At 35.9% G+C, this 25587-nt stretch overlaps 2 protein-coding genes across 2 annotated transcripts; one reads left to right on the forward strand and one right to left on the reverse strand.

Annotated features, from left to right (window-relative positions):
- Positions 1-82: 82 nt before the first annotated feature.
- LOC137742722 (transcription factor BHLH42) lies at positions 83-7840 on the reverse strand. The gene is made up of 7 exons (XM_068482661.2): positions 7131-7840; positions 6754-7011; positions 3917-4013; positions 3606-3677; positions 2649-3210; positions 578-1521; positions 83-475 (listed from the first exon to the last, which is right to left on the reverse strand). Exons 1-7 carry the CDS (start codon positions 7238-7240, stop codon positions 389-391), a joined length of 2130 nt encoding a protein of 709 aa, XP_068338762.2. The 5' UTR covers positions 7241-7840; the 3' UTR covers positions 83-388.
- Positions 7841-21402: 13562 nt separating this feature from the next.
- Positions 21403-23764, forward strand: LOC137741627 (aluminum-activated malate transporter 13-like). The gene is made up of 6 exons (XM_068481323.2): positions 21403-21784; positions 21929-22075; positions 22383-22655; positions 22762-22877; positions 23050-23193; positions 23306-23764. Exons 1-6 carry the CDS (start codon positions 21487-21489, stop codon positions 23627-23629), a joined length of 1302 nt encoding a protein of 433 aa, XP_068337424.2. The 5' UTR covers positions 21403-21486; the 3' UTR covers positions 23630-23764.
- Positions 23765-25587: the final 1823 nt, after the last annotated feature.

Here is a 25587-nt window from a genome sequence, read left to right on the forward strand (position 1 = left end):
GAATTATACACATTTAATGCATAAGATGACTATAATTTGACAATGAATGTAATTCAAAGGACTTCGCAACGACAACAAAACATGAAAGATAGAATGATTTTGGAGCTCTTGTTTTAGATTATGCTGAATGTCTCGGAAACAATACACTGTTAGATTACAATACAAGGGAATAAACAATAAACACAAATTAGAAAAAAGAAAAAAAAAATGTTCTACTTAATACAGTACAATGTACAGCAAGTAGTACTGATGATGCTTGCTACCTAGAGCTACTTGGAAATATGGAATCAGAATTATTTTGTTTTCCACATTTTCCCCCTTCGAAATTCTATATTTACGTACACAAACCCTAAATGGTCCTGCAGATTTCGCCACAACTAATAACATATTAAGAGTCAGATTGGGGTATAATTTGATTTATCACCCTCTTCACTTCCGTTATACTTACTTTCTTGCCACTCACGTTATCCTTCACCTGAAAAAATAATTCAAAATGTATAAAAAATCAGAAAAAAAATCTCATTAACTAATACAAATGAACTAATATGCATGGTGATAAACTATCTAAATTACGTACCTTGGCTCTTAGTTCAGCTACGAAGAATCCGTTATTCAATGAGGACTGGACCACCGTGGTCTCAATTCTTAGCTCCCTAAGTGTTTGCATCACATCAAGCAATAACCCTTCTCTATACGGGCATTGGAGCTCCAACAGCCCATCACTCTCGATTATCGACACCTCTAGAGAAGTCCCCGTCACCATAGGTGTCGGTGAAGGTTCTGGCTGAGGTGGTGGCGGGGGCGATGGAGGCGGTGAGTCCTCCATTACTTTAGCCTTACCAATGGCGACACCGCCGCTTCCCTCCACAATCCTCAACTTCCTTTTATCGGACCCCGGTGGAACTCCTTGGGTCCGCTCCACTACCGTGAGCCCACTTCGCAACTCTTTACAACTACTGGACCTTTGCATTTCCCCGGATGATCTCGATCGTTGATCTTCCTCCATCAGCATGTTACGTGCCTCGAGATCCTGAATTTTGTTACGCAGTTGCTTCACATACTCGATTGTGTCCCCTAATATCGAAGCCTTGTCCATTTTTGTCACAAAAGGCACTAGGGACCTTAGTATAATAAACCTCTCATTAAGCTTCTCTCTACGACGTCGTTCCGCTAACACATGATTGGCACTGAGCTCGTCTTGTGGGGTCCCTTTCCTCAACCGCGTCGAGCCTTCGCCCTCTTGAGATTTTGGCGAGTTTTCGTCGCGATATTTTGAGTGGAGGAATGGTACACTAAATAAAATATATTTCAAGAGCCATTGGGACGTGCCTTCAACCGGCATGAGGAAGTGGTGATCAACCCGGCTCGACCACTTGGCGAAAGCCGACTGAGTCAAGCAAGCTGTGTAGTTGGTGGACGATGAATCTGTCCACCGAGTTGCTTGTCCCTGCAGTATGGTGGAGACCGTCTCCGAGTAATGTGTGTCGTCATCATGTGTCAACTCCTCTAAAGCTAGGGGTCCTGCATAAACACACCAAACAAATTAGGTTGCAATAATTTTGTCAAGAAAATACTAACTAACAATTAGTTACGAATTATAATAATGATTAGGTTAAAAGCTTAATCAAGAAGTACTTAATTCAACAATTAGCATTGAACTTTACGTTGGTTGGTGGAAAATTAGCTAATCATCAAAATATAATATGAAATCTAACGAACAAATTGGCCAGGTTTTTCACGTGGCTGGCTAGAAAAATCACGCATGCAGGTTGTACTTTTGAATTAGGGTTTTATCTTTTTCAAACCATCTAGTAGAATCCCGAGAAGCGAAGATGTTTTCAGGGATCGCTGCAGCAAGTGGAAAGCTCAGTTTTGGACGGGAAAAGCAGGACCTACACGTTTGAGAAGTTGACCTATCTCCAACTCCAAGTAATAAGAAAAGAAACCCTACGTTGTAGTTTACACCAAAGCAAAAATAAGCAAATAATAGTCTGCCTTGCTAATTTCAAGAAGGAAAAAATGTACATGTTGATATGACAACTGCGAGACTACAAGTTACGAGACATTAATTTCTCTGAAGACATATGCCAAGAAGAGTTAGAATTTTTCGTAAATTCTTTGCTAATTTATATTTTTAATATAATATTTTATAATATTGATACGAGAATTAATGTTAAATTATAAAGTGATAGAGAATCTCATCTTGAGTGAGTCTACTTAAAATTTCTCCTCTCAATATGGCTACATAATATTATTGTTTATTTACTGTATACAATAGGATATGTATCATGAGATTGAGATGTTTAATTTACTATATTAACAAAAAAAAAAAAAAAAAAACGTAATAACATAATTTAATGGTGTTTCGTTTAGGTATTTATATATTTTAAAATAAATATGTATTTAGAATGAACACTGTAAATGTATGTAAATTTGACGGTGTATAAATAAAAGGGGCATGGCCATGTGCATAGAAACCTTGAAGTTATGAAACCATATTGTATAATCACAAATCTAACTCGCATTTTTAAGGAAACCAATATCAGATAATATTATTGATTTTAATTTTTAATTTATAAGATTAAGAATTGAAAAAAAAATCAAAACAAAAGAAGAGTATACCAATTAATAACCAAGTTTTGTAGTACCTGTGTGCGGCGGTTGAAGGCCACTGCTCAGCGGCTCTTGTACTGACGGACACCGCCTGGTCGACTCGGCTCGATACGAGTCAGCTTGTCTCTGCTGATCCGCTGGGTTCCTAGACTGACTCACAGCTAACAAGTGGAAATCAGAGTCCAGGTTATTTGAGGCATCGTCCGGGGAGCCCAGCCGGATGTCTTCGGACATCTCGAGTTGCATGAGCTCGCTTGGCTCGGCTACCGCGGCCAAAACCTGAGGAGGGTTTGCGGCGGGAACAACGGCTCCACCATTGCGACCCGTTTCAGCTTCGGAGTCGGACTCGTCTCCTCCGTCGTCCTCCTCCTGATTATCATCTTCTTCTTCGTCCTCTTCGTCTTCTTGGGCGGCGTTGAGAGGAGGGTTGGTGCACATGGTCTGGAGAAGGTGCGGAGAGTGGAAATGTGGGTGATCGGATGAGGTGGCGGGGTTGGATGTGGAGTGCTCGGAGAGGGCGGGTTTTGGTGGCGGAGGGTGGTGGTGGTCAACGAAGAAGGTTTTGACGTGTTCGACTAAGGCGTGGTCTTCTGGAACCTACATTACATTAATACGTACAATAATACAATAATTAATACAAATTAAACATGCATAAATAATTGACCTTAGACTAATGGTAGGGCAAATGGCAGGAAGATAAAATTTGTAATCTAAATGATGTTACCAATTAAAAATAAGTAGTTAAATAGGGATTTTTTGATATGGGTCCAAAGTAACTAAAAATTGGACCTATTTTAAAAGTTAAAAGTCACTAAAAATTGTACCTATTTCAAAAGGTAGTCTATAAAATTGGACCTATTTCAAAATTTCCCTAAATATAGTAATAATTATTAATTTTCAAGTAATTTAGTTTATAAATTTTTTGTCTACAATTTAGTTTCTTTGTCATTACCCCACCTTTTAATATGACCAAAACGAAAAGTGTTACGTACCCTCTCTGTGGTGCCAAATTCTACGACGCCATCTAGAAGAGGAATGCACACCACGGTCTGTATACGAGCACTCTGTAGAATCATGCAAAGAAATACAATTTAGTAATGCATAATACGTGAAAACATAATCTCAATAAAACTTATATGGAAAGGCAGCATTATGGTACTTAGTTTTCATTTTCAAGCACGGCATCCTAAACTACTTTAATTTACAATAATCGAATTTGATATTTTTTTACAGAGCATTGTTGTATTTATAAAGCTGCACAAAGGAAGATAGAGGTTGGCTTTGTTTAGTGTATAGATGGTACCTTTGCCAAAATAGCTCTGGAAAAGGTTTTGCTATCGACCTCGTTTGCACCGGTGAGCCATACATGCTGCCTCCTTGCGTATGCTTTCCCTGGCAACCTACGTTCGCACACATATCAAAATCTTTCTTAATCATTCTTTTAATTATTATCCTATCATGATCATGTAGTATAAAGCTAGCTATATATCCTCACACAAAGCTTTGAGAGATGAAAAGGAAGTTACACATGTAATTGTGCAAATAAATGGACAGACTATATATATATATATATATATATATATATATATATATATATATATATATAGGACGTGGGATGCATGTTGCTGCTAGGTTTAGGTCTTGTTTGGAAATGTTTTTCCTGAACATCACTTATGCTCATAGCCACTTCTGATTGGGACTCGATTGGAAGAACTCCTATTACAAACACATTGAATGTTTTAATAAAATCCTAGAAACTTTTTTAAAAGTATTTGAAGTGCTATTTTCAATGAAGCATCTGCTCATAAAAAGCACTATCGATTGCTTTTCTAACTCATAAGTGTTTCTAACCTTTTCCGTCGAACATTATAATAAACACTTTTAATTATTTAATAGGGGTTTTAGCTATTTTATGGATCTTGACCATTTAAATGATAGAAATACCGACATGTACAAGCAAACTAAGTCGAGTGCTACTGCATGTGGTGGGTGCCGAAAGGCATCTCTAAAGCTCATGACCTAGAATTAGAGAGCTGCAGTAATTACATTATATCTATATATAATGTAACTCATTTTTTGAAAAAGCATGTTGTTTTACATCCAGTGGAGTTTAAGAAGGGGCATAACAGTACGGGCCCGGCCGATACATTATTTGACCTACTCCACACAGAGAGAGACTTTTAGCTGTGTGCTGGCATTGGTGAACACATTTGGTTGTATGTTATCCCAAACTAGTAGCTTCCATTCCATGGAAGCAGGTGAATAATATAGTGATGAGAGTATGGAGAAAGTTTTCAAATGTGCTGGCACAATTTTATATACCAAGTGCCATAATACAATTGGTTGAAATTTTTTTTTCTAGTTTTCCACCAATTATATTATTGTACTTGGTTTATCGAGCTGTGTGTCCGACAAATTGAAAAATCTCTCTCCAGCTAATTAGCTCAATGGTAAAAAAAATTAATTTATATATAATTACTTTCACTCCATCAATAAATTGCCAAATCTCTTTGCAGAGTCCCAGAATATATTCCCCCACCAGTTTCTAAATTAAGTAGTTTCCGATCTCAAATTGTAAAAAATTTAACAAATGTACCTATGCAAACTGCCCTTCATTAACTTCTCAACAGACTAGAATTCCATAAGTAGTGTAGTTATATAAAAAAGCAAGAAGAATATCACAATGATCAAATGCTTTATTCACATAACAAACACAAAACAACATCAATAAAATTAAAGTTTGGTTAATTAGCACAAACTATATATAGGATGGTGATATTCACACATTTTTTTACTTTCTACACACTCTTAAATTTCGGCTGTGGATCGAACGAATTGAAGAAGATCAAAAAATAAAAAATAACAAGGATGTACGAAAGGTAAAATGATGTGTGTGGAAATCACCACTTGTATATATAGAAGCAACTTCTTTAACAAGAATTTCGTTTTACTTTAAGGTTTAGCGGTTTTGACAGGGAGGGACTCGTATACGTATCACGTATTATCAAAAATTGACATACAGACATATCATTTATATCTGTATGTATACAGTTTATACGTATGACACATGTACACAAAGAGACAAAGCAAGAACAAACAAACAATATATCACCAAACTAACAACAGGGTACTTCTGTTATAAAGAACTTGTTTGGGTTTGCAAAGTTGTAGACTGACAGACATTGGAGGATGGTGGTGTTGTTGTCAGTGACTCAATGTATTGGAAGTGATGATACTTTCTCTCCGGAGAACCCCATGTGCCAAGATGCACTCTTTCGCACCTACCCACAGCCTTACTCGTGTAGCTAAATAATTTTTCATCTTTTGAAGAAATACAGTTCCGGACATTTTGGCTCACCCACATTTACCACACTTGTCTTATTGCCTGATTACACACTTACATAGTGCCCTATAGTCTATATATAGAAAGCAAATTTAAGAGTATTTGTCATATATCATAAATGTCATCGGCAAGTATCAACCAAAAATATTGAAATGTTAGATGGGAGGCTCAATACGTAGGCCAGTGTTTGTACTCATGCAACTATACCAATTATTAAATCCATCTACCACAATACGTATGATACCGGAAAGTGAGCCCTTTTTAGATAATCGAAGATTTTATTTGCGGTAGTTGTTAGTACTGATCGACAATACCTCTAAATATGTATTATGTATGTGTTAGAGGAAAGTGTATACAGAGTTGTTATCCGTACATCAAAATAGTAAATTTACTTTCATCCCTAATCACAATACTCGAGTTATATCTTAAGCTTTTGGGAATGAAAGAAGATGAGGATAAAACCAATGTGAGTTAATAATAGCAACATTGGTAGGGTTTTTCATTATATCGTGTAAATCAAGGAAATATTTTAACTAAATTTTACTTTTTATGTATGCGACATAACAGCAGTGTGAAACAATTAATAAAAGCGTTGAATATTCACAGTACCATAGTTTTTTTTTTTCCTAGTAATAGTTGCAGAGTCTGCATTAAACTTACACCACAAAGGCAATAATATTTGCCATGGGATTATTGAAAATTAAAGAAGCTTGCAGGGAAGGAGGAGAGCATGGAAATCAATGCAAGCCAAGTAATTAAACAGAAGCATAATTGATGAAGTGCTATTATTTGCTTACCCGACGCCGGGGGGAAAGGAGAATGAGACACACATCAAGTAGAACCATTCGGATTCGGTTAAGTCCTCCGGGGACAAGGAAGCGCAAGGGCGGCGTGCTGGGGGCTGGTTTGTCTCTCCAGCGGACAAAGAGTCGTAGAGTTCTCTGAGTTGCTGGCTCCTCTGGAGAGATGCCTCCTCGGCACTCACTTCCATTGGTTGCACCGTCTTCCTCGTCTTGATGGCTCCATTATAGTACCCATCTGACCATACTAAGATCCTGATGTATATTACAATTTATTAATGAATCTTCTTGAAGAATTAGTGACTTGAAATGAAATGAAATGAAATGAAATGAAATTGAAGGTATGGTAGGGCATCTGGGTTAGGTAGGCGTACCCTTGTTGGGGACAGATTTGCCAGAAGAGACTGTAAGTCCATTGGACATATTGGACTGAGGCCTGCAACATACCACGGAGGCGGCTGCTGCTTGGCGGCGGTGCAGCCATTTTTGGCCACCTGACCTTCTCTCGACCTCTACTAATCTTAATTAGAGAGAGATAGAGAGAGAGAGAGAGAGAGAGAGAGTTGAGCTTAAGTTAGCTACCTTTTTTTCCCTAACTCTCCCTCTGAAATAACATCTAGATTAAGCAAAAATTAAGGATTAAGAGAGAAGAAGAATAAAGGAGTTGTACTTTTGGGGATTTGGGTTTGATTGGTAAGTGAGAAGGCAGCAGAAAGGAGGAGGTGGATTTGCAGAGCTAGCTAATGATCAAACAGCTTTGATGTTTGAAACTAACATATGATGAGTACATACAGAAAGGGGAAAGAGAAAGTTGGAGGACTTAAAGGAGAGAAGAGACGGTGAGGAGAATATTAAAGCAGACCTGCAGGTGAGAGAGAGAGAGAGAGAGAGAGGAGTTAAGAAGAAGAGTGAAAAGCGGTAGATGATGACTTTGAGGAAGATCCGTTAGTTGCATCCCAAGAAATGGCATCGGCCCTTATCTTTTTTAAGGAGTTATATCGCACAAGCATATTATTAGCTAAGACCATACAAGGATTTATGTAAATTTTTCTCTACTTAACGTTTGTTATCAGTACAAAAATATAACTGTGTTATATAAGTTGTTTTCTTTTGTAAACAAGGCGATGATGTTAAAAATTCAGTGGAAATACGAAGGGTCGTTGGATATGGTTGATGGGAAGAGTTAGAGCATGAGTGAAAAAGGGTTTGGCGATGTTGTGGGGGGTTTTGACTGGTCGGTCTACCAGACAGTACTGAGTCATGCTGTGCCTGCTTCTCCTGAATTTGTTAGTTGTGCTGAGCCTGCGCGCGTGACTTCATATGATTGCAAAATTGAGTGGACCTTTTTTAATGTGATCAGAGGAGAGAGAAGGGAGTAGGTGGCCAAAGACTGGGCGTTGGAGTTATTTCAGTTTAGAATATGCATGTGAAAGTTGAAGCTACCAATATTTCCACATCCACTTGTCAAAATGTGTTACGTACATGGCATACTAAAGTTTCATTCCAAAGTCGCAAGAAATTTTTATAAGCTTCGAACGTTACGTAATATATCATTTCACGTGTTATAATAAAAATGAATGATATAATTAACATATCTTGTTTATGAAGTATATATATTCATAAAAAATAAATCGTGTCATTATATAAGGAGATTATGTGACTATATTTTAAATACACTAAAATTCTAAAAGCAAAATTGATCCTGAAGTAAGACTTTTTTAGAATTAGAAATGTCACCACATAAAGATACAAGAGAGAAATTGCTATTTTCCTATTTTAGTTTTCTCTTTCCTTCCTATCTATATATATAAACTCCAACTAATTAATCCGGTGAAATTCAACACATTAGTCAAATTCAAGACATTAGTCACTAGGGTTTTGTTTTTTCTTTCCCAGGTCGTTGTCTTTAATTTAATTTTATAAAAACGGAAATCCTAGCTAGTTAACATAATCAGTGTGTCTAGTACTTCTATATTTTTTTTCAATTTGATTGAGATTTTATTTATGTTATATTTGTACTTTGTTTTTATTTAAACATTATTAAGTTGTCTCTTTTTTTGTTTTCCTTTTTTTGTCAGCAAGCATATATTGCTTTCTCGAAGTATATGTGAACAACAAAAGACCATGTGTTACAATAGGGAAAGACAAGTTTTGCAATGAGGCTGAAGCGACCAAGGAGGAGAAAAAGAGCCATAAACAAAACAAAGAATCACACCGGAAGAGTCCACTTTCAAGACAAATATTTGGCTAAGCATGCGGTTGAGCCAACTTAAAAACAAGGATGACAACATGATTAACCATGCTCTGGAAGAAATCACCAATAAATCACCCCACAATCCGCATTAGTCACGGAAAACACTTTAAGCTGCATAACCTGATGAGATACCCTTAGCAAGCACTTTTGTATTTACTTTGATCCTAGGACACCGAGGAGGATGCCAAAGAACCAGAATTATAGAAGCTTTGCAAGATCCCAAGAGAAACTAATATTTCTTTATCCAAAACACCACGGACATTACTTGGAGAAAGAGCTCCAACCTGCCTATGTCATATTGCATTTGCTAGTATTCAGGGTATTAGCTTAAACAATTTTCCAGGTTCTGTGTCACTCTGTGATCATAGGCCTGGGAATTAACTTCATCAACAAGCAGCAGCTAATGCAAATCTCGTTCCATTTTTATGATATGGTCTACCTACCGGCCCTTCGGGCTTGTTTTGGTTCTCCGGAGGAACGACAAGCCCTCCATGTTGGAAAGTGGCGAGTGAGAGCACTTGCAACAGTGAGTTAAACAGAGGCTAAGAGTATGTGTATTACCTTTCTAACAATACACTCTCTGTGGTTGTTCTTGAGACATGAATCTCTCAAAATTTGGTATATGTTATTTTCAAGGGCATGCATGGTTAATTAAGAACCACAAGTGCATGCGTCTTTATTGCAAGTCTCAATTTCTCGCAGATTGGTAGCCGTTCAAATATCATGTCTCTATGACATGTACTTGAATCAGAGAGATTTTTTAGTGTGCTGGAAATACAAGGCAGAACATCACATATCATTATATAAATTGAGGGACACTTGAAAAAATTATTCTTCTAATTGTATAATGACTTCTGCTTCGTGTTCTGGACATATTGAAACATTCTCCTTGAACTAGGAGTACTAATCAATGCATTTCTGTAGCAGTTGGGTTGGGCAAGATTTATAATAGGGAACTTTTCAAGTTTTTTTTCATTAGTTTTCATTTTATAATAGGCGTGGTCCATGAAGGGTCATATTAAATCAAGTGTTGTCTATTTTCCAATTCACCATTTAATATCATCCAAGCAAACATTAACTGAATCTAAAATCGTTTATTCATCTAATGGTTATCCAATAAATCGACAAATTTACCATGTTTTTCACTAAACTGTTTATGATTTGTTTTTAAATGGTAATTTAGAAAGTAGACAAGTTTGATCATCAAACATCATTACATGATAAGAAAGAGAACTGAGATGATCCACGTGAGGTCGCTAGAATCTCCCTCCAAAACGGGTAGTTAGTATTGTCTTGTACTTCCACTCCTCCACCACCATATGTCTTAATTCACACCATATAGTATTCTATATTAGTTTTGTACTATAAATTAATGGAGGGGTTTTTTAGTCAAATGGTCTCTGAGATTTGCATAACACATCATTTTGGTTCCTGAGATTTAAAATTAATAGAAGTGGTCTCTGAGATTGTCTATCATCTATTATTTTGGTCATTCCGTTAAAAAGCTCTGTTAGCGTATAACACATAACTTTGGTCCCTGAGATTTGCAAAACACATAATTTAGGTTCTTGAGATTTGCATAACACATAACTTTGGTCCCTGATATTGTCCACCATTCATAATTTTGATCATTTCGTTAAAAAGCTTAGGGACCACTTAAAGGAGTTTTTTAATGGAATGACTAAAATAATGGATGGTGGACAATCACAGGGACTACTTCTATTAATTTTAAATCTTAAGGACCAAAGTTATGTGTTATGAAAATCTTATGAACCATTTTGGCTAAAAAGCCTTAAAGGAGGTCTAACTTTTTAGTGAGAAGATTGAAATGGTTATATGTAACTGGGCCAAATTAACATTTGCCCAATTGCCAAGCAAGGCATATAGTTCTGAAGACTCCGAACTAATGGCCGGTCCTAAGCCCAACTTTACTATTGTTGGTCCGGGCCCGAAAAACTATTTAATCATGTCAAACCTGGGCTCGAGAGACGTAGAACTTTGTTCGAGTACGTGATACAATGTTATTTTGTTTGGTCTTTTACATAAATGCTCGTTGTACTAAGTACTTTAAGCTTTGTTAAGGTACATTGTTCATGCTATCCAATATTCAGGAGATCCTTTTTTGAACTCATACATGTTTCTGTAGGTCATACTATAACAAATTTGTCTAAAAATATGTGCACCCATATTTTTCCATTACGGCATGCAATTCGTGTCTTTGTTTGCCGCCATTCTTGAAAAGCATACCTATCAAAGCAAATACAATTACCTCGATGAGATATTTCTTTCATTCTTTCTATGTGTTGTTTATGTGACGATGTTCGATAGCGGAGGCAAAGCCAAACTGGAGGTGGCCCATCCCTAAAAACATAAAAAGTAAAGAATGTGTTTACTTTGTTACGAAATTTCTTTGCTTGTATGAAATTAGGAACAAAAATATGAAATTTTCAATAAAATATTAGTAGGGTTTGAGATGGAACTCTAATTTTCATACATGATTAAATATAGTTATTTTCTCGTTTTATGTTTTAAGGAAATCATATAGTTCTTTTCTCGGTTTATGTTTTAAGGATGATTTCTCGTTTACCACACCCCCTCCTCCTCTCTTCCTCCTCCGCCCTCCACCCTCCTCCGCCTCTTCTCTTCGGGGTGAAATTCTAACTCCACCTATGAAGATGTTACTATAGATTAAACATGAATTCTCCAAGAATCAACGATCTTAAATCATATCTCTATACGTAGCCAATTGACTGTAACATAGTTCAATTAATTCAACATCGAGAAGTCTCAAAGAAAAACAAAGAAGAGAACATTCCAAGAAACAAACAAATATAGATAATTTTAAATAATATCATTGTGTGGAGGGGAGGCAAAGGATCGAGTACTCCACCGAAATGGAGGAGGGGTATTAGTGGACTCTCCACTTATAATATGTCCTCTAATTACAATTTTTCGACCTTGTTCCTATCTGATGTCCTATCCTACATATATTGATATATAAATTTAAGGAGACCGCGACCAAACTTTTGTGGCCCGCACAAATTTTGGGAAGATTTTTTTTAGTCTGCTGAGAACATGGCTTAGTACACAAGTGTAATAATATAGTTGATTAGATTTTTTTTTTTTTTTTTTTTTTAACTTCCAATCAATTGTATTATGACAATTGCTATATTGGGTCGTGTTCCTGACACATTAAAAACGGCTGATATGGTTAATGGGTTAATTAAGGCTGCATATAGTATTTAGTTAGGAAGAGTCACGTTGCTTCTAGACTAGTGATGCTTTTGGGACTAGAAAATATGGTTTTCTTAAATAATTAATGTAGGATCAATGATTAATCATAAGTGTGTGACATGCACTTGAAAGTTGTTTTGGAATATATGATATGAATATATCTGTTACTGCTTATATCACTATTTATCATAAGTGTGTGACATGCACTTGAATGTTGTGGTGGAACTTGAAAGTTGTGGTGGAATATATGATATGAATATATCTGTTACTGCTTATATCACTATTTATCATAAATGTGTGACATGCACTTGAAAATTGTGGTGGAATATATCTGTTACTGCTTATATCACTATTTGTGATTTGGCAAACTCCTGATATGCACACTTTCTCTACCTAACATCATATCATCATGTCAATAAGTAGTTATAATTTTTTTTTTTTAAATGTTGTTTATGAAAATTATTTAGTTATAATTTAAGAAATGTTATTTATTGTGAATAGAATTTTTATTAAGAATGTGATTGTGTATTATTAATTAAGAATGTCATTTGAAGATCAAATCTTCATAGGTTTGTATTACTTGCAATGCAAGAAAAAGAGCTTATCATGATTAGTATAAATAAAGGTACAAGGTCAATGGATGAGGACACAATTCTCATACACATGAGTCATTCTCTCTCTCTTTGTCGTCCCCTCTCTGCACCCACTTTTATAATTAGTTTCACAACATTATTTTCTTTCTAATACAAAGTGATTTTTTTTTTCATGCATACTTTTGTAAGTGAATACGATCACGATTTAATTTCTTTTAATTCAAATAATTTTTTAATTAAATAAACTAAAAAATAATTAAACTATAAAGTTGAGGGGAACGTTATGTTTGGAATATGATGTGTGAATGATCTATGTAATGATAATTTTTTTTTTTTTGTCAACTAATAGATTTTGTTAGATTAGCTAACAACGAGGTTTAAATCTACACCGTCATGCAAAAGCTCAACATATTTCTATGACTGTGAAAAATGACCACTTGCTATATAATGATAATATATTTTGACCACTATTGCATTTTCATAATGTTCATCACCGAGTGATTAATTTTTCCTACCATCAATCATTATGATTTAGAAATTTATATTGCCTTAGCCAAAAGTATATAAGGAGCTCATCTTTCGGTACGAATTTGGTACCAACCCATTATCTCAGTTAAACCTTTTAAAAAATAAATGGACCATGAAAAATTATTTACCTTCCACTTTTAGGGCATGATTCTGAAAAATGTTTTGACAAGTAACTTGGTCATATCAAATTAAGTAGTTTTTTTTTTTTTAAAGATCAGCTGGCGGCTACTAGTCACTCTTTTGAAGATAGGGAAAACCCACATAAGCATTTCAGTATCTCCCTAACCATCATCGTGTGTGATTCTTAAGCACTAGATTGAAGCTTCTGATTTGGTGTTAGACAAAGCATTGTGTCCATTATTCAAGCCTTCATGATCTTTTAGAAGGCGTAAAAACAACTTCAACGGCGAAAGAAATTAAAGGCATAAACATACTCAAAATTTATAGTGAATGGAGTTTTAATCTGGTACGTAATCAACATTATCAACCTTTATTTATAAGTTCAATGCGTTAGATAGTTTTTTTGACAAGCAACAATATTTGGTATTTCATTACTCAACCGAGAGCAATACATAAGCATCAATTGGGTACAATCCTCTAGTAACAAAAAAAAATAAAAATAAAAATAAAAAAATAAAAAAAAAGATTTGGAGATTAATTTGCTTAAATGAGATAATAATGGTAAACCCCTAAGCAGCTACCACATGTACGAGAACTTCCTACAACACCCATACAAACTTGTCATAGAAACAACATATAACAGATTTGTATAGGTGATTGCAAATAGTTGCCGCCAAATAGTGCGGTCACATAAAGTCATCTTGTGAGTGAGACCACATGAAGTCATCATTAGTAGACGAGACCACATAATACAACGCTTAAAGCAAAAGCCAAATATAGCTATCGTTGTGGCGCGGCCACAACACTCACTAGGTGAGACAATTAAGCTAGACTAAACTAGCTCAAAACTAAACTAACTAAAATTAAACTAAACTAGGCTAAAATAAACTAATGGAACCACAAAATGGACACCGTACGATGGAAAGATAGGACCCTCAGGCAAGGACTATAGCGGTGCCACAACACAAGACGGGTCTGGTTGACATCCACAAATCCAACAGAGCAGAAACAATGAACCGCATGCGACAAAGGTTCCAAATGTGACCACCGACAAGAAGCCCAAACAGAGCCACCGCAATATTTGCATGCCCAAACCAAAGCAGCACCACCATGGAGGTGCTGTGCTCTAATTCAAGCGGGGATTTCGACAAGTCCACAACACCAAAGCAGGGTGACGAAACGTGGCTCCAACCCACCAACAACTGCAATTCCAAGCACAGATCACGCGCCATACCCTGAGGCAGGAAAATGGCCTTGAGCAAGGCATAACCCGGATCTGGGGGAAGCGTGAAGCTAAGAGTCAAAGCGGTGGGGGACAAGACCCATTTGCATCCATAGACCTGTAATAACGTGGGAAAAAAATTTTAAATATATGAATTGGATATTCATAATTATGAATATGAGGAAAGAATCGAGAATTTATATTAATTTATTTGAATTTAGTTTTAAATTAAGCTAGTTACGAAGTTTGAAGTTTGGAGATTAATTATTTAAAATCTGTAGACCTTTTGAGGTCACAATTTATATTTTTGAATAGAACTCAATCTCACGAACGTGTAGGCGCAAACCGTTCGTGAAACGAAGTTATAATGAAAAAGTTATTAACGTTTAAAGTCAGGAATATTTTGGTAATTTTACTTTATTTTAGAAGGCTCCAGAAAATCTGGAGCAAAGAGTTATGCCATGTGTGTGGCTGGGATGAAAGCAATAGGAGAGATGGACGACTGGGATGAAAAGTAAAGAATAAGAAAGGAGAGAAGGAAGAAAGGAGAAAAAGGGGAGGACCAATCAGAAAGAAAAAAAGAAGGGGAAAGGAGAGAAGAAGAAAAAGAAAAGGATAAAAAAAAGGGGGGTGGGCCGACCCGCATAACCTTCGGACCCGACCCGTGTAGCCCCTTCTCGGGCCTTTTCCATTGATTTTCCGGCAAATCAAACCACCTACCCACTTGGGAAACACTTTAAGACCTTCCCTCTTTTCATTCCACCCAAAGTTTGATGGAATTCGACCTTAAAAATGAGAAACCCGCACGGTGGGTGCGGCGGGTTCGTGTGTAAATTCCTCAAATCCTGAAATGTTTTCCTCTAATTACCACCACCATTAGACTTCCCTTGAGGCCTGAAATAAAGCCCATGCATTGGTTGGGGCGTTGTAAGATCCCACATCGTCCATGGATGATGATTTTGTAAGCCTTATATGTATATTCCTATCTCTACCTAGCACGAGACCTTTTGGGAGCTCACTGGCTTCGAAGTTCATCGGAACTCTGAAGTTAAGCGAGTTCAGCGTGATCAAATTCAAAGTGAACAATATCGTGCTACGGTGGATCTCTACCTAACACGAAACCTTTTGAGCTCAAATTGAAAATTCTATACATCCGATGAATGACATGCATTAGAGTAACATATTATTAGATGTGTACTCAAGAATTTTTAACAAAAAATTGAATGATCAAGAATCTCGCTGCGTGCATACTAGAAATAACCTTAGGTTAACTTTATTTGTTTCTTTTCTAAGTCCGAGAGCGTGGGCCATAAGGTGGATGATTATCGATATAGTGCATCATCCAATAACGATGTAAAAGTAAGAGGAAATCAGAACAAAAGGCGAAAGAAAGAGACGAGTTTGACATACAGTGATACAAGTCAAACGAATGTACGGGTGATGGTTTCCGTGGCACGGACTTAAAAGATAAAAAGTTGTTTGCCTATTGTTAAGTTGGTAGGTTTAGGTATATGTCCCCTGTCGCTACCAAAGCTTATTAAAATAGTTTAACTCTTCATGATTTATCCCAAATCCTAATTACTTTGCTGACACATCGGAAGTTATATATAAAAATAAAAAAAAATAATGAAAAGAGTTTAAAAACTTTGAGTTTAACAATAAGAACAATGTAAAAGGTAAAGTGAATAGTACTATAATTGACTTTTTAGTGTAAAAATGTGGTTTTTTGTTAAAGTGAACAGTACCATAAGCTTTTTGAAGTTCCCAAAAAACAAACCCAAATGGTCATTTTTTATTTATTTATTTTATTTTTTTAAAGGGAGACAAATAGTGGTAAGTTATGGTTATCCACTCATTTCAAGGGTCCCGAACGGTCATTTTTTAATAGTATTCTGGAACATTAGAGAATTAAGAAACGTTTTCAAAATTTGATTAATAATATAAAAGATGAATGAAAAAAAAACCCTAAAGTTGTTTATGTAGTCATAGGAAAAATCCTAAATGCAAATGAAAAAAAAAACTAATTCAAGATTACAAAAGTTTTGAAAACACTCCTAAAACTTTAGAGCTATTCTAACCTTTAAACGTTGTTAAAACATCAAAATTAAACACCGAAAATGTATCATGAGGCCAAATCAGATACCGAAAACCTTGAAAACAATATTCACCGCAACTAGCCCGAACTTGCTGTTCGATAAGCTTTTCTAGCCGCTCATCATTTGCTCTTTTTGTGTTGTATACAATGTACATGGCTGAAATATGCCCTATGTAAAAAAGATTAGGGATTCATATTCACTCCAAATAATTTACATATTATGAGGTTTACATTCTTATATTACATGAGAGCGACAAACACAAAGATGTATTCACCATAAATTAATTATTCACGAGGATGTATACACGAAGATATGTTCTGATTTGTATTACTTAATGTTTTGCTTCACAACAGTTCATGTTATGTTTTTATGCCTATAAATAGTGCTCAAGGTTCAAAACTTAACATATATATTAATCTTTGATGATTGGAAGCTATAGCCTATATTCCTTGTTAATTTGAAGACAAATTTGGAACACTGACTTCAATTTTCTTTATATTTCTATAAAAAGAGGAATTTAAACTTGAAATCTCTACCAACATTACAAAATAAAAGTATCACAAGAAAGACTTAAATTATATATTTGGATGGTCTTACGTATGACACTTAAAATTAAATTTCATTAGTGGTTGTGACCATCATCATTCGTAAATATTTTTCAACCCCGCGTTGGATTCGTGTCCAATTAGCTCATAGATAGAGCTTTGTTGTGGAAGGTACTAATCGTACTTGAACAAAGATGATAGGTGCATGCATCATTTTTCCAACCAAGATTCGAATTCTCCAACAAAAGTAGTTTTAAATTAAGAGCGCCAATCGTGCTATGGTCTATTATTCCAAAACTTAATTAATTAGACCTAAATCTAGGTTTTACCTTTTGTTCATTAGTCAATTGATTGTGCTAATATATGGTTGGATGTTAAAAATATGTATATATGAGTATAAATTTTTTAGGCCCAACATATGATTCACTACCAACATTATCAATTTTGTCTCTAAATTTGATCACCAATTACTATGTGTAGGCTTTTATCACAAAAAGTCTCGATGATATTAAGGGCTGGTTTGGTATTGCTGTGCTTTGAAAAAAAGCTGATTCTGCTGTGCTGTGAGAATAAGCGGCTGTGAAAAAAACAGCAGTGTGTTTGGTAAACTTTTTTGTAAAAGTGCTTTTGGAAAAAAAAAAACAGTATTATAGTGTTTGGTAAACTTTTATGTAAAATAGATGTGAAAAAAAAAACCGATTTTTCAAAGCTGGGTTTTGCAGCTTCTTGTTTTTGGCTTTTTTTTCACCCAAAACTGTGAAAAAAAGCTGAAGCTGAATGTTTACCAAACACAAAAACAACTCCCAGCTTTTTTTGATACTAGCTTTTTTCAGAATCACCTCAGTACCAAACCAGGTCTAAGAGTAGAATTTTCTCATATACAAGTCATTTTGTTATATTTTCGATGTGAGATTCTATTCTCCAACAAGAAGGATAGTGTGTATTCAAATGACCTTGTATAAGCAAGCTAAGTTGTGAGGCTGGGTAGAATGATGAGTATAAGTATGCTAGATCTAGGATTCGAAACCCCTCTAATCTAAAAAAAGAAAAAAAAAATGCACATGACTCATGATCATTTACAAATTTTACCCCATCTTCCCTGCCTCACTCATTACTCTTTTTTAGTGCTGGACGACAGAAAGATTTTTAATTAATTTGGTGGAGGTCAAATCTTTAATGGAAGAGCTCCACGTATGGCGCATTGTCTTGCCATTTTTAGCCAAGAAAATGTAAGGTTCCCTGGTCCAACAAGTTAACAAAATTTGATTTGAAACTTTATTTAGAACTTGTACTAGTACTATAGTTATAATCAAAGAGAGACTGAGTGGCTCTATGAATCCAGTCCATGCGATTCAAGAAGTTGTTTCGTTTTTGTCTACAGTTGCTTAATCAAAATTTTAATTAGTGACGTTTATTAATTGATGCTCTATCCTACGCAGGTGGTTGTTCACTGAAAGATCCATTTAAAAGAATTAAGAGTACATGCACATCTGTATATGCATTAATTTGATCAGGATGATGCTAATTTATCCTGTAATTAAGTATAAGAACAGATTCAGAAATTAAAAATTCCTGGCTAGCTCAACGTAAGCAAATTGTTGACAGTTGAAATGTATGCTGTCAAGCTTAGGCATAAGGTCATGTTCATGTTATCTAACTAAAATTAGGTCATTACTTTCTTAATTTAATTTCTAAGCTTTTTATTCATAGTTTCATTAGTTCATCCTTTCTTTTTCAGCCCAATTTATTGGTTTGTGCTTCTCATTTCTTGCCTCTTTCTTAGAATACATGCGTGCAGAGTCATGCACCACGTATACATATAATTATCAATTGCACAACATCCTTTATGAAAATTAATCGTAGTGATTGATGGTTCTTCAATACTCTTAATTCATATGATTTCATATATGAAGAATGCAGAATATACGTGGACTATGTCCACAGAGTTCAAAACCACCAATGTAACTAAAAACATATAAACTATAACATATGTGAGGATGTGAAGGTAAAAAGAGTCCCACATTGGTGAAAGAAGAAACCTTGCAAGGGCTTATAAGAGGTTGGGCTACTCCCAATATTGCAAATCGATTGTATAGTAGAACCTCAACTTTTTTTTCATGGTATCAGAGTAGGTTGTCCTATGTATAAAGTTCAATGGCCACACGTGTTCCACATCATCGGAGCTCAACGGCCACACATGTTTCACATCATCTGAGTTGTGTTGTCCACGTGTATTGCTAATTGGTTTTATGGTGAAACCTCTACTTTCTTCAGGATATCAGAGCAGGTTGGCCCATGTGTGAAGTTCAATGGCCACACATGCTCCACGTCACCCAATTCGTGTTGTCTAGGTGTTTGGCTTGAAAATTCACCACACGTGAAGGGGCATGTGAGGCTATGAAGGTAAAAAGAGTTTCACATTGGTGAAAGAGAAACCTTGGAATGACTTTAAGAGGTTGGGTTATTCCACATTGGTGAAGGAGAAACCTTGGAATGACTTTAAGAGGTTGGGTTATTCCCCATATTGCCAATTAGTTTTATGGTGGAACCTTAACTTTCTCCAACAAATAGTTCCCAACTTTCTGTTAATTTTGAAGGGAAACAAATCATATTAGAAGAAGTCACTTAGTACTGTGGTCTAGTGGTTAGTACTACGATTTAATAATATTCCTCTTCACTTGTAAGTGAGAGATTTTAGGTTCGATTCTTGCCGAAGGCGAATTTGAACCACATTATTGTTAGTCCATTTTAAAGCTTATCCCACTTCCCCATCCCTTTAATGTAGATAATATCATTTGTTCCAAAAACAAAATCATCTTAGGAGAAGCTAGCCAACATGATCACGTAACAGCCAACGAAATCGTCTATGGCCAACATAAAAAGATGTTTACCAAGAAAATGCTATAAGAACCATAGAAAATAGAGCGTGGCATCTCCACTATGAGTAAAACGTGGTGTCATTTTCTATTTGATCATCACTGGGTGACTTAATAGGCGTCAGTGTACGTTTTTAGCATTTTTAAATCTAAGATATTTCAGATTTTCGTCGCTTAATATTACGGTATGATGGTATTTTTTTTTTTATTTGAAAGTGAGATGTCTATAGATTTGAATTTCATAGATGACGAATTCGATACCAAATTGAGTTGTCGATTGTGTGGCTTAACCGAACACACCTCCTCTTAGTGTAAAAATATCTATGTATTAAAAAAAAAAAAAAAAAGATATTCCAGATTTTATATCCTTTTTTATTTGTTTTCAGACATCTTTTTTAAAGAAGAATTGATTGGTTATTTCTCCCCTAATTTGTGATATCCGATTAATATACTTTATCACACGATCTGCCACGCGTTTTCTTATTCCAACCTTTCTTAAGTATTTTATTGTACAAATGCAAACAAGAATATATTTTATCCAAAAAAAAAAAAAAAAAAAAAAACAGTCACTCGCTCACGGATGTAATTAACTCTGAATACATTAAGTATATTATCAAGCCTACATGTATCAATGATTTGTTGATCAACCTTGCATGATACGCGACACTGAAAACCTTCGCATGTTTGCAAGTTGTGAGCACTAAGCTTGGTGGTCAACCACAACGATGAAAATGCGATAACAATTTATCTGCGGCATTGGCACAATATTGCGCATAGAAAAATGTTGTTGCGAAAAGACAATTCTCCATATATATATATATATATATATATATATATATATATATATATATATATTATATACTGAATTGGCATTGGCACATTGCATAGAAGGGACTCTCGTGCCTGCAAGCGTGCTCCACTAAGGTGACTATAATTTTAATAATTTCATTCAAGAGTTCAAAACCCTACTTCTGATAAATGCGCACGTACAGTCAATGTTGGTTTTGAGGCACGTCACAAATTTATAGGGCACTGCCTTTAAATTGAAGTGCAACACCCCTGCTAGCTAGGTCCACTTTAGGTTAATAGGTACCATATAATATATGTTCCCACTTTGGCTACTTTTCTAGGGAGAGTCGTGTATATATAAACACGATATCTCCCTTCCAAATTTCACAACTACAAAGTGCGTCATTTTGTCTAGCTAAAACAAGAAAAAAAAACTAACAGAATATTTCTATTAATATTTCTTATAGTGATTTATGGGTTCAACCGTGATAACTATTCCGGCAGATGGGGAGCTTGCTCGTCCCAAAAATATTCAAGACAAAGATGAGAGGCAGAAGTTTTCTATTTTTGGAATTATTTCCAATCTTACACTTAGAGTACTTGATCAGAAAAGCAAGCAAGATATGAGAAAGCTGCTTCACAGCATCAAGGTTGGAGTTGCCCTAGTTTTGGTTTCACTTCTCTATCTTCTGGATCCTCTCTATGAGCAAGTTGGAGAGAATGCCATGTGGGCTATAATGACCGTCATCGTCATTTTTGAGTTTTATGCAGGTTCACTCTACTTTTCCGGGTTACTTTGGAATGTTTTGCTCTTCTTTATGCAACAAAAAAAAATGTCATTAAGTTACTAATTCATGTTTTAATTAACTTTGTGTACATTTAATAATTAAGTATGGTAACAATTTTTTTTTTCAGGTGCTACACTTAGTAAGGGCTTAAACCGTGGATTCGGAACAATTTTAGGAGGTGTATTGGGGTGTTCAGCGGCAACTTTTGCTCGAGAAGTTGGTAGAATGGGCAAGGGCAACGCCGTGATTATCGGTTCTTCGGTGTTTGTCATCGGTAAGATAGTGCTCGGCTATAATGTCGTGACGTAACTTTTATAATGCGTAGTCTAATATTGTACAAAGTTGCCCCCCAAAGAATTTGGAACTTCCATCTTAACCTAGAGGATCATGGCGCATTATCCACGTGCCATGCATTACTATAGATTTTAAATGGTAGTTGATGACGAATTGTCATCATATATATATATATATATATATATATGACATTTTGGACGGTAGAAATCTTATTGAATAAGAAAAAAAATGAGGGCAGAGAAGATAAACTAGTAACTACGTAAATCTTACATTTTATTATATTTCAGGTACATCTGCGACATATTTTAGATTAGTGCCAAGTATCAAGAAAAGATATGACTATGGAGTCATGATCTTCATCCTGACCTTCAATCTAGTAATCGTATCGGGTTTACGTGCCGAAAAAGTGTTGGAATTAGCTCGTAATCGTCTTTCAACGATCGGAATGGGATTTGCAGTATGCATATTCATAAGCTTGCTAGTCTTCCCAACATGGGCTAGTGATGAACTTCATGACTCCACAGCTCATAAATTTCAACTCCTTGCAGATTCAATTGAAGGTAATAGTTAAAGCATGTATTAATTTGAGTTGGTGATTAAAGTAAACGAATGAACCATTTAATTAAGTAAAAAATTAACCATTGTGCGCCCATAATTGATTTGCAGGATGCTTGGAGAATTACTTCAGATTGGACAAGGAAAATATAAAGGATGACCAGCCTAGGTCCATTTCTAGTAGATGCAAGTCGGTGTTGCACTCCAAGTCCAAGGATGAGACACTGGTATAATACTATTTCATGCACATTTTATCGGGAGCGTTGTATGTACCGCATAGTAATCCACTTCTTATTAAAAATAGTGGTTCATCAAATATGAATAAATAATATTATTCTTGTATAAATTATAAGCAAAAAAGTGTGCTCACAGTGTTCTATAATATATTATGTATGTCAGGCAAATTTTGCGAAGTGGGAACCATGGCATGGAAAGTTTGGTCTCAACTACCCCTGGACAAAATACCTGCAAGTTGGAGAGCTCCTTCGAGAGCTAGCTACCATTGTCATTTCCCTAAAAGGTTGTCTTCAATCTCCTAGACAGGTACATATATACATATATAACATGCACTCTTTGGCATTTGCTTAAATTAATTTTGGTTCATCTTCTTTCGAAGAAAAATTCTCAAGCTGGTTCAAATTATGTGTGATTTTAGCCATCGTCGAGTCTGAGGCAGTCGATCGAAGAACCCTGTGAAGCTGTAGGGTTGACACTTGCATGGAGCCTAAGAGAGCTTGGAGAGAGCCTTGTGAAGATGAGAAGATGCAACCGGGAGTCTGTGATAGTGCCCAAATTGAAGTCAATGAGACTAGAGCTGAGCTCCATTGTTTCTCCTTCCAAGTTTGGACCAATAGAGAATGTTGATGGACTTGCAATTGCAAGCTTTGTCTTCTTGTTGACAGAGATGGTTGAAAAGGTGGAAGAATTGGCAAGGGAGATTGAAGAACTTGGAGAGCTTGCTGGTTTTCATACTAAATAGCTATAGCTAAGTCTATATATATACTTTAATATTCTTAACTGTGGTACATAACCATTTTCCAAATTTTGTCCTAAAAAACTCCATGTATGTTCTGAAATTATGGGACTTTGGAGAGGATGCGTAGCTACCTAGATTTACGTATATATATATATATATATATATATATATATATATATATATATATATATATATTAATCAGCCGTGTAACTGAAACTATGACAGATTTTCATATAATAGATGGTTGAGATTGTTGGAGAGTTGACCTTTTGTAATCAGTTTAGTTACCTATTTGAGTCTTTGTAATCAGATTGTAATTAGGTTATTTGATGTTTCTTTTCTTGTAAATCACTCTTGTACATTATATATTTTCCTCCTTGGTGAGAAGAATGATATCAGAAAATTAAGCCCCAAAGATAAGTTCTAATTAGCATGGTATCATAGCAGAGATCCTAGGATTTCTACTATGCCCGTTCCCTCAAGCAAACTCGACCCTCCCATGGAGAACCTACCACCACTCCACGGTAAAAACAACCTCATCCTAACCGATCATACCCTTATACTAAACACTACTACCCTAACCGACCCTACCATGAATCCTCCTCTTGTTTCGAGTTCTTCCGACATGCCTCTGGAGTCCTCAGGTAACTGTGGTTATGCTTTTAATATGAATAATGGTGATCCTCAGTCCGGTTGGATCATTGACTTCGGTGCCACATACCATATGACCTATGACCTCACTGATTTAGCTTGTGATACTGTTTCACTTCAACGAAATATTACTAATGCTAATAGTGTCACCTCACCGGTAATTAGCACTGGCGCTGGCACTATACGCCTCACACCTACCCTCTCTTTGCCGCATACACTACTTGTACCTTCACTAAAGCATAAATTGATGTCTCCTGGCTAAGCTACTGAGCAATTGAAATGTTGTGTACTATTGTATCCGAAGTTTTGTCTTATTCAGGATATTCTCACGAAGGAGATAATTGGTCGTGGTACTAAGAGGGGGGATCTTTATTTTGTGGACGATGTCAGAACAGGACGGGTCAATCTCGCCCAAAGAGCTGTTGATCACAAGCGGCATCAGATATGGTTATGGCGTCATCGATTGGGTCATCTGTCTTTCAGTTATTTACTTCATATGTTTCTGGATTTATTTGTTGGTTGTTCGATTTCAGACTTTAAATGTGACACTTGTATACTTGCCAAGAGTCACCGTGTTTCTTATTCGTTGAATTCTAATAAAAGTGTTATTCCTTTTGGTCTTGTTCATTCGGATGTTTGGGGACCATCTCCAATTACTATGGTATTAGGTGGTTTGTAACTTTCATATATGATTGCACATGGATGACATGGTTATACCTTCTTAAGCATAAAAGTGATGTGTTTCTGGCGTTTAAGACATTCCACACCATGGTTCAAACACAGTATTCTACTACAATCTGGATTTTGCGTTTTGATAATGGCGGTGAATATGTTAATAATGATTTTACACATTATTTAACTAATCACGGAATCCTCCACAAGATCTTGTCCTCAGACTCCTCAACAAAATGGGGTGGCTGAGCGCAAAAATCGCCATCTATTAGAAACGGCTCGATCGCTATTGATTGGGGCGAATGTTCCCCGCTCCTTTTGGGATGTTGCTCTTCAGACTGCCACTTACCTTATCAACCGCATGCCATCTAAAATGTTGAACTTTCTTACACCTTTGCAAGTTCTTGCTACATTCGTGCCTCTACCGTCCGTTTTAGTGCTCCCACCGCAAGTTTTTGGATGTGTTGCCTTTGTTCATCTACATAAAAATTATCAGAAAAAACTTGACCCATGTGTTATCCGTTGCATTTTTATAGGGTATGGATTACATCAGAAAGGGTACCATTGCTACCACCCTCCTTCACATCGGATGTATACTACCATGGATGTTACTTTTTTCGAGTTTGAGATGTATTACA

Source organism: Pyrus communis, chromosome 11 (assembly GCF_041283825.1).
Source record: "Pyrus communis isolate YQ-2024b chromosome 11, ASM4128382v1, whole genome shotgun sequence".
Classification (NCBI taxonomy): Eukaryota; Viridiplantae; Streptophyta; class Magnoliopsida; order Rosales; family Rosaceae; genus Pyrus; species Pyrus communis.

Coding starts and splice junctions, on each gene's coding strand:
- LOC137742722 (XM_068482661.2), bottom strand. CDS start 7,240: ATGGCTGCACCGCCGCCAAGCAGCAGCCGCCTCCGTGGTATGTTGCAG. Junction 3,211..3,605: donor AATTTGGCACCACAGAGAGG/GTACGTAACACT, acceptor AATGTAATGTAG/GTTCCAGAAGACCACGCCTT. Junction 1,522..2,648: donor CCTTCAACCGCCGCACACAG/GTACTACAAAAC, acceptor GTGTTTATGCAG/GACCCCTAGCTTTAGAGGAG.
- LOC137741627 (XM_068481323.2), top strand. CDS start 21,487: ATGGGTTCAACCGTGATAACTATTCCGGCAGATGGGGAGCTTGCTCGT. Junction 22,656..22,761: donor CCTTGCAGATTCAATTGAAG/GTAATAGTTAAA, acceptor ATTGATTTGCAG/GATGCTTGGAGAATTACTTC. Junction 23,194..23,305: donor GTCTTCAATCTCCTAGACAG/GTACATATATAC, acceptor GTGTGATTTTAG/CCATCGTCGAGTCTGAGGCA.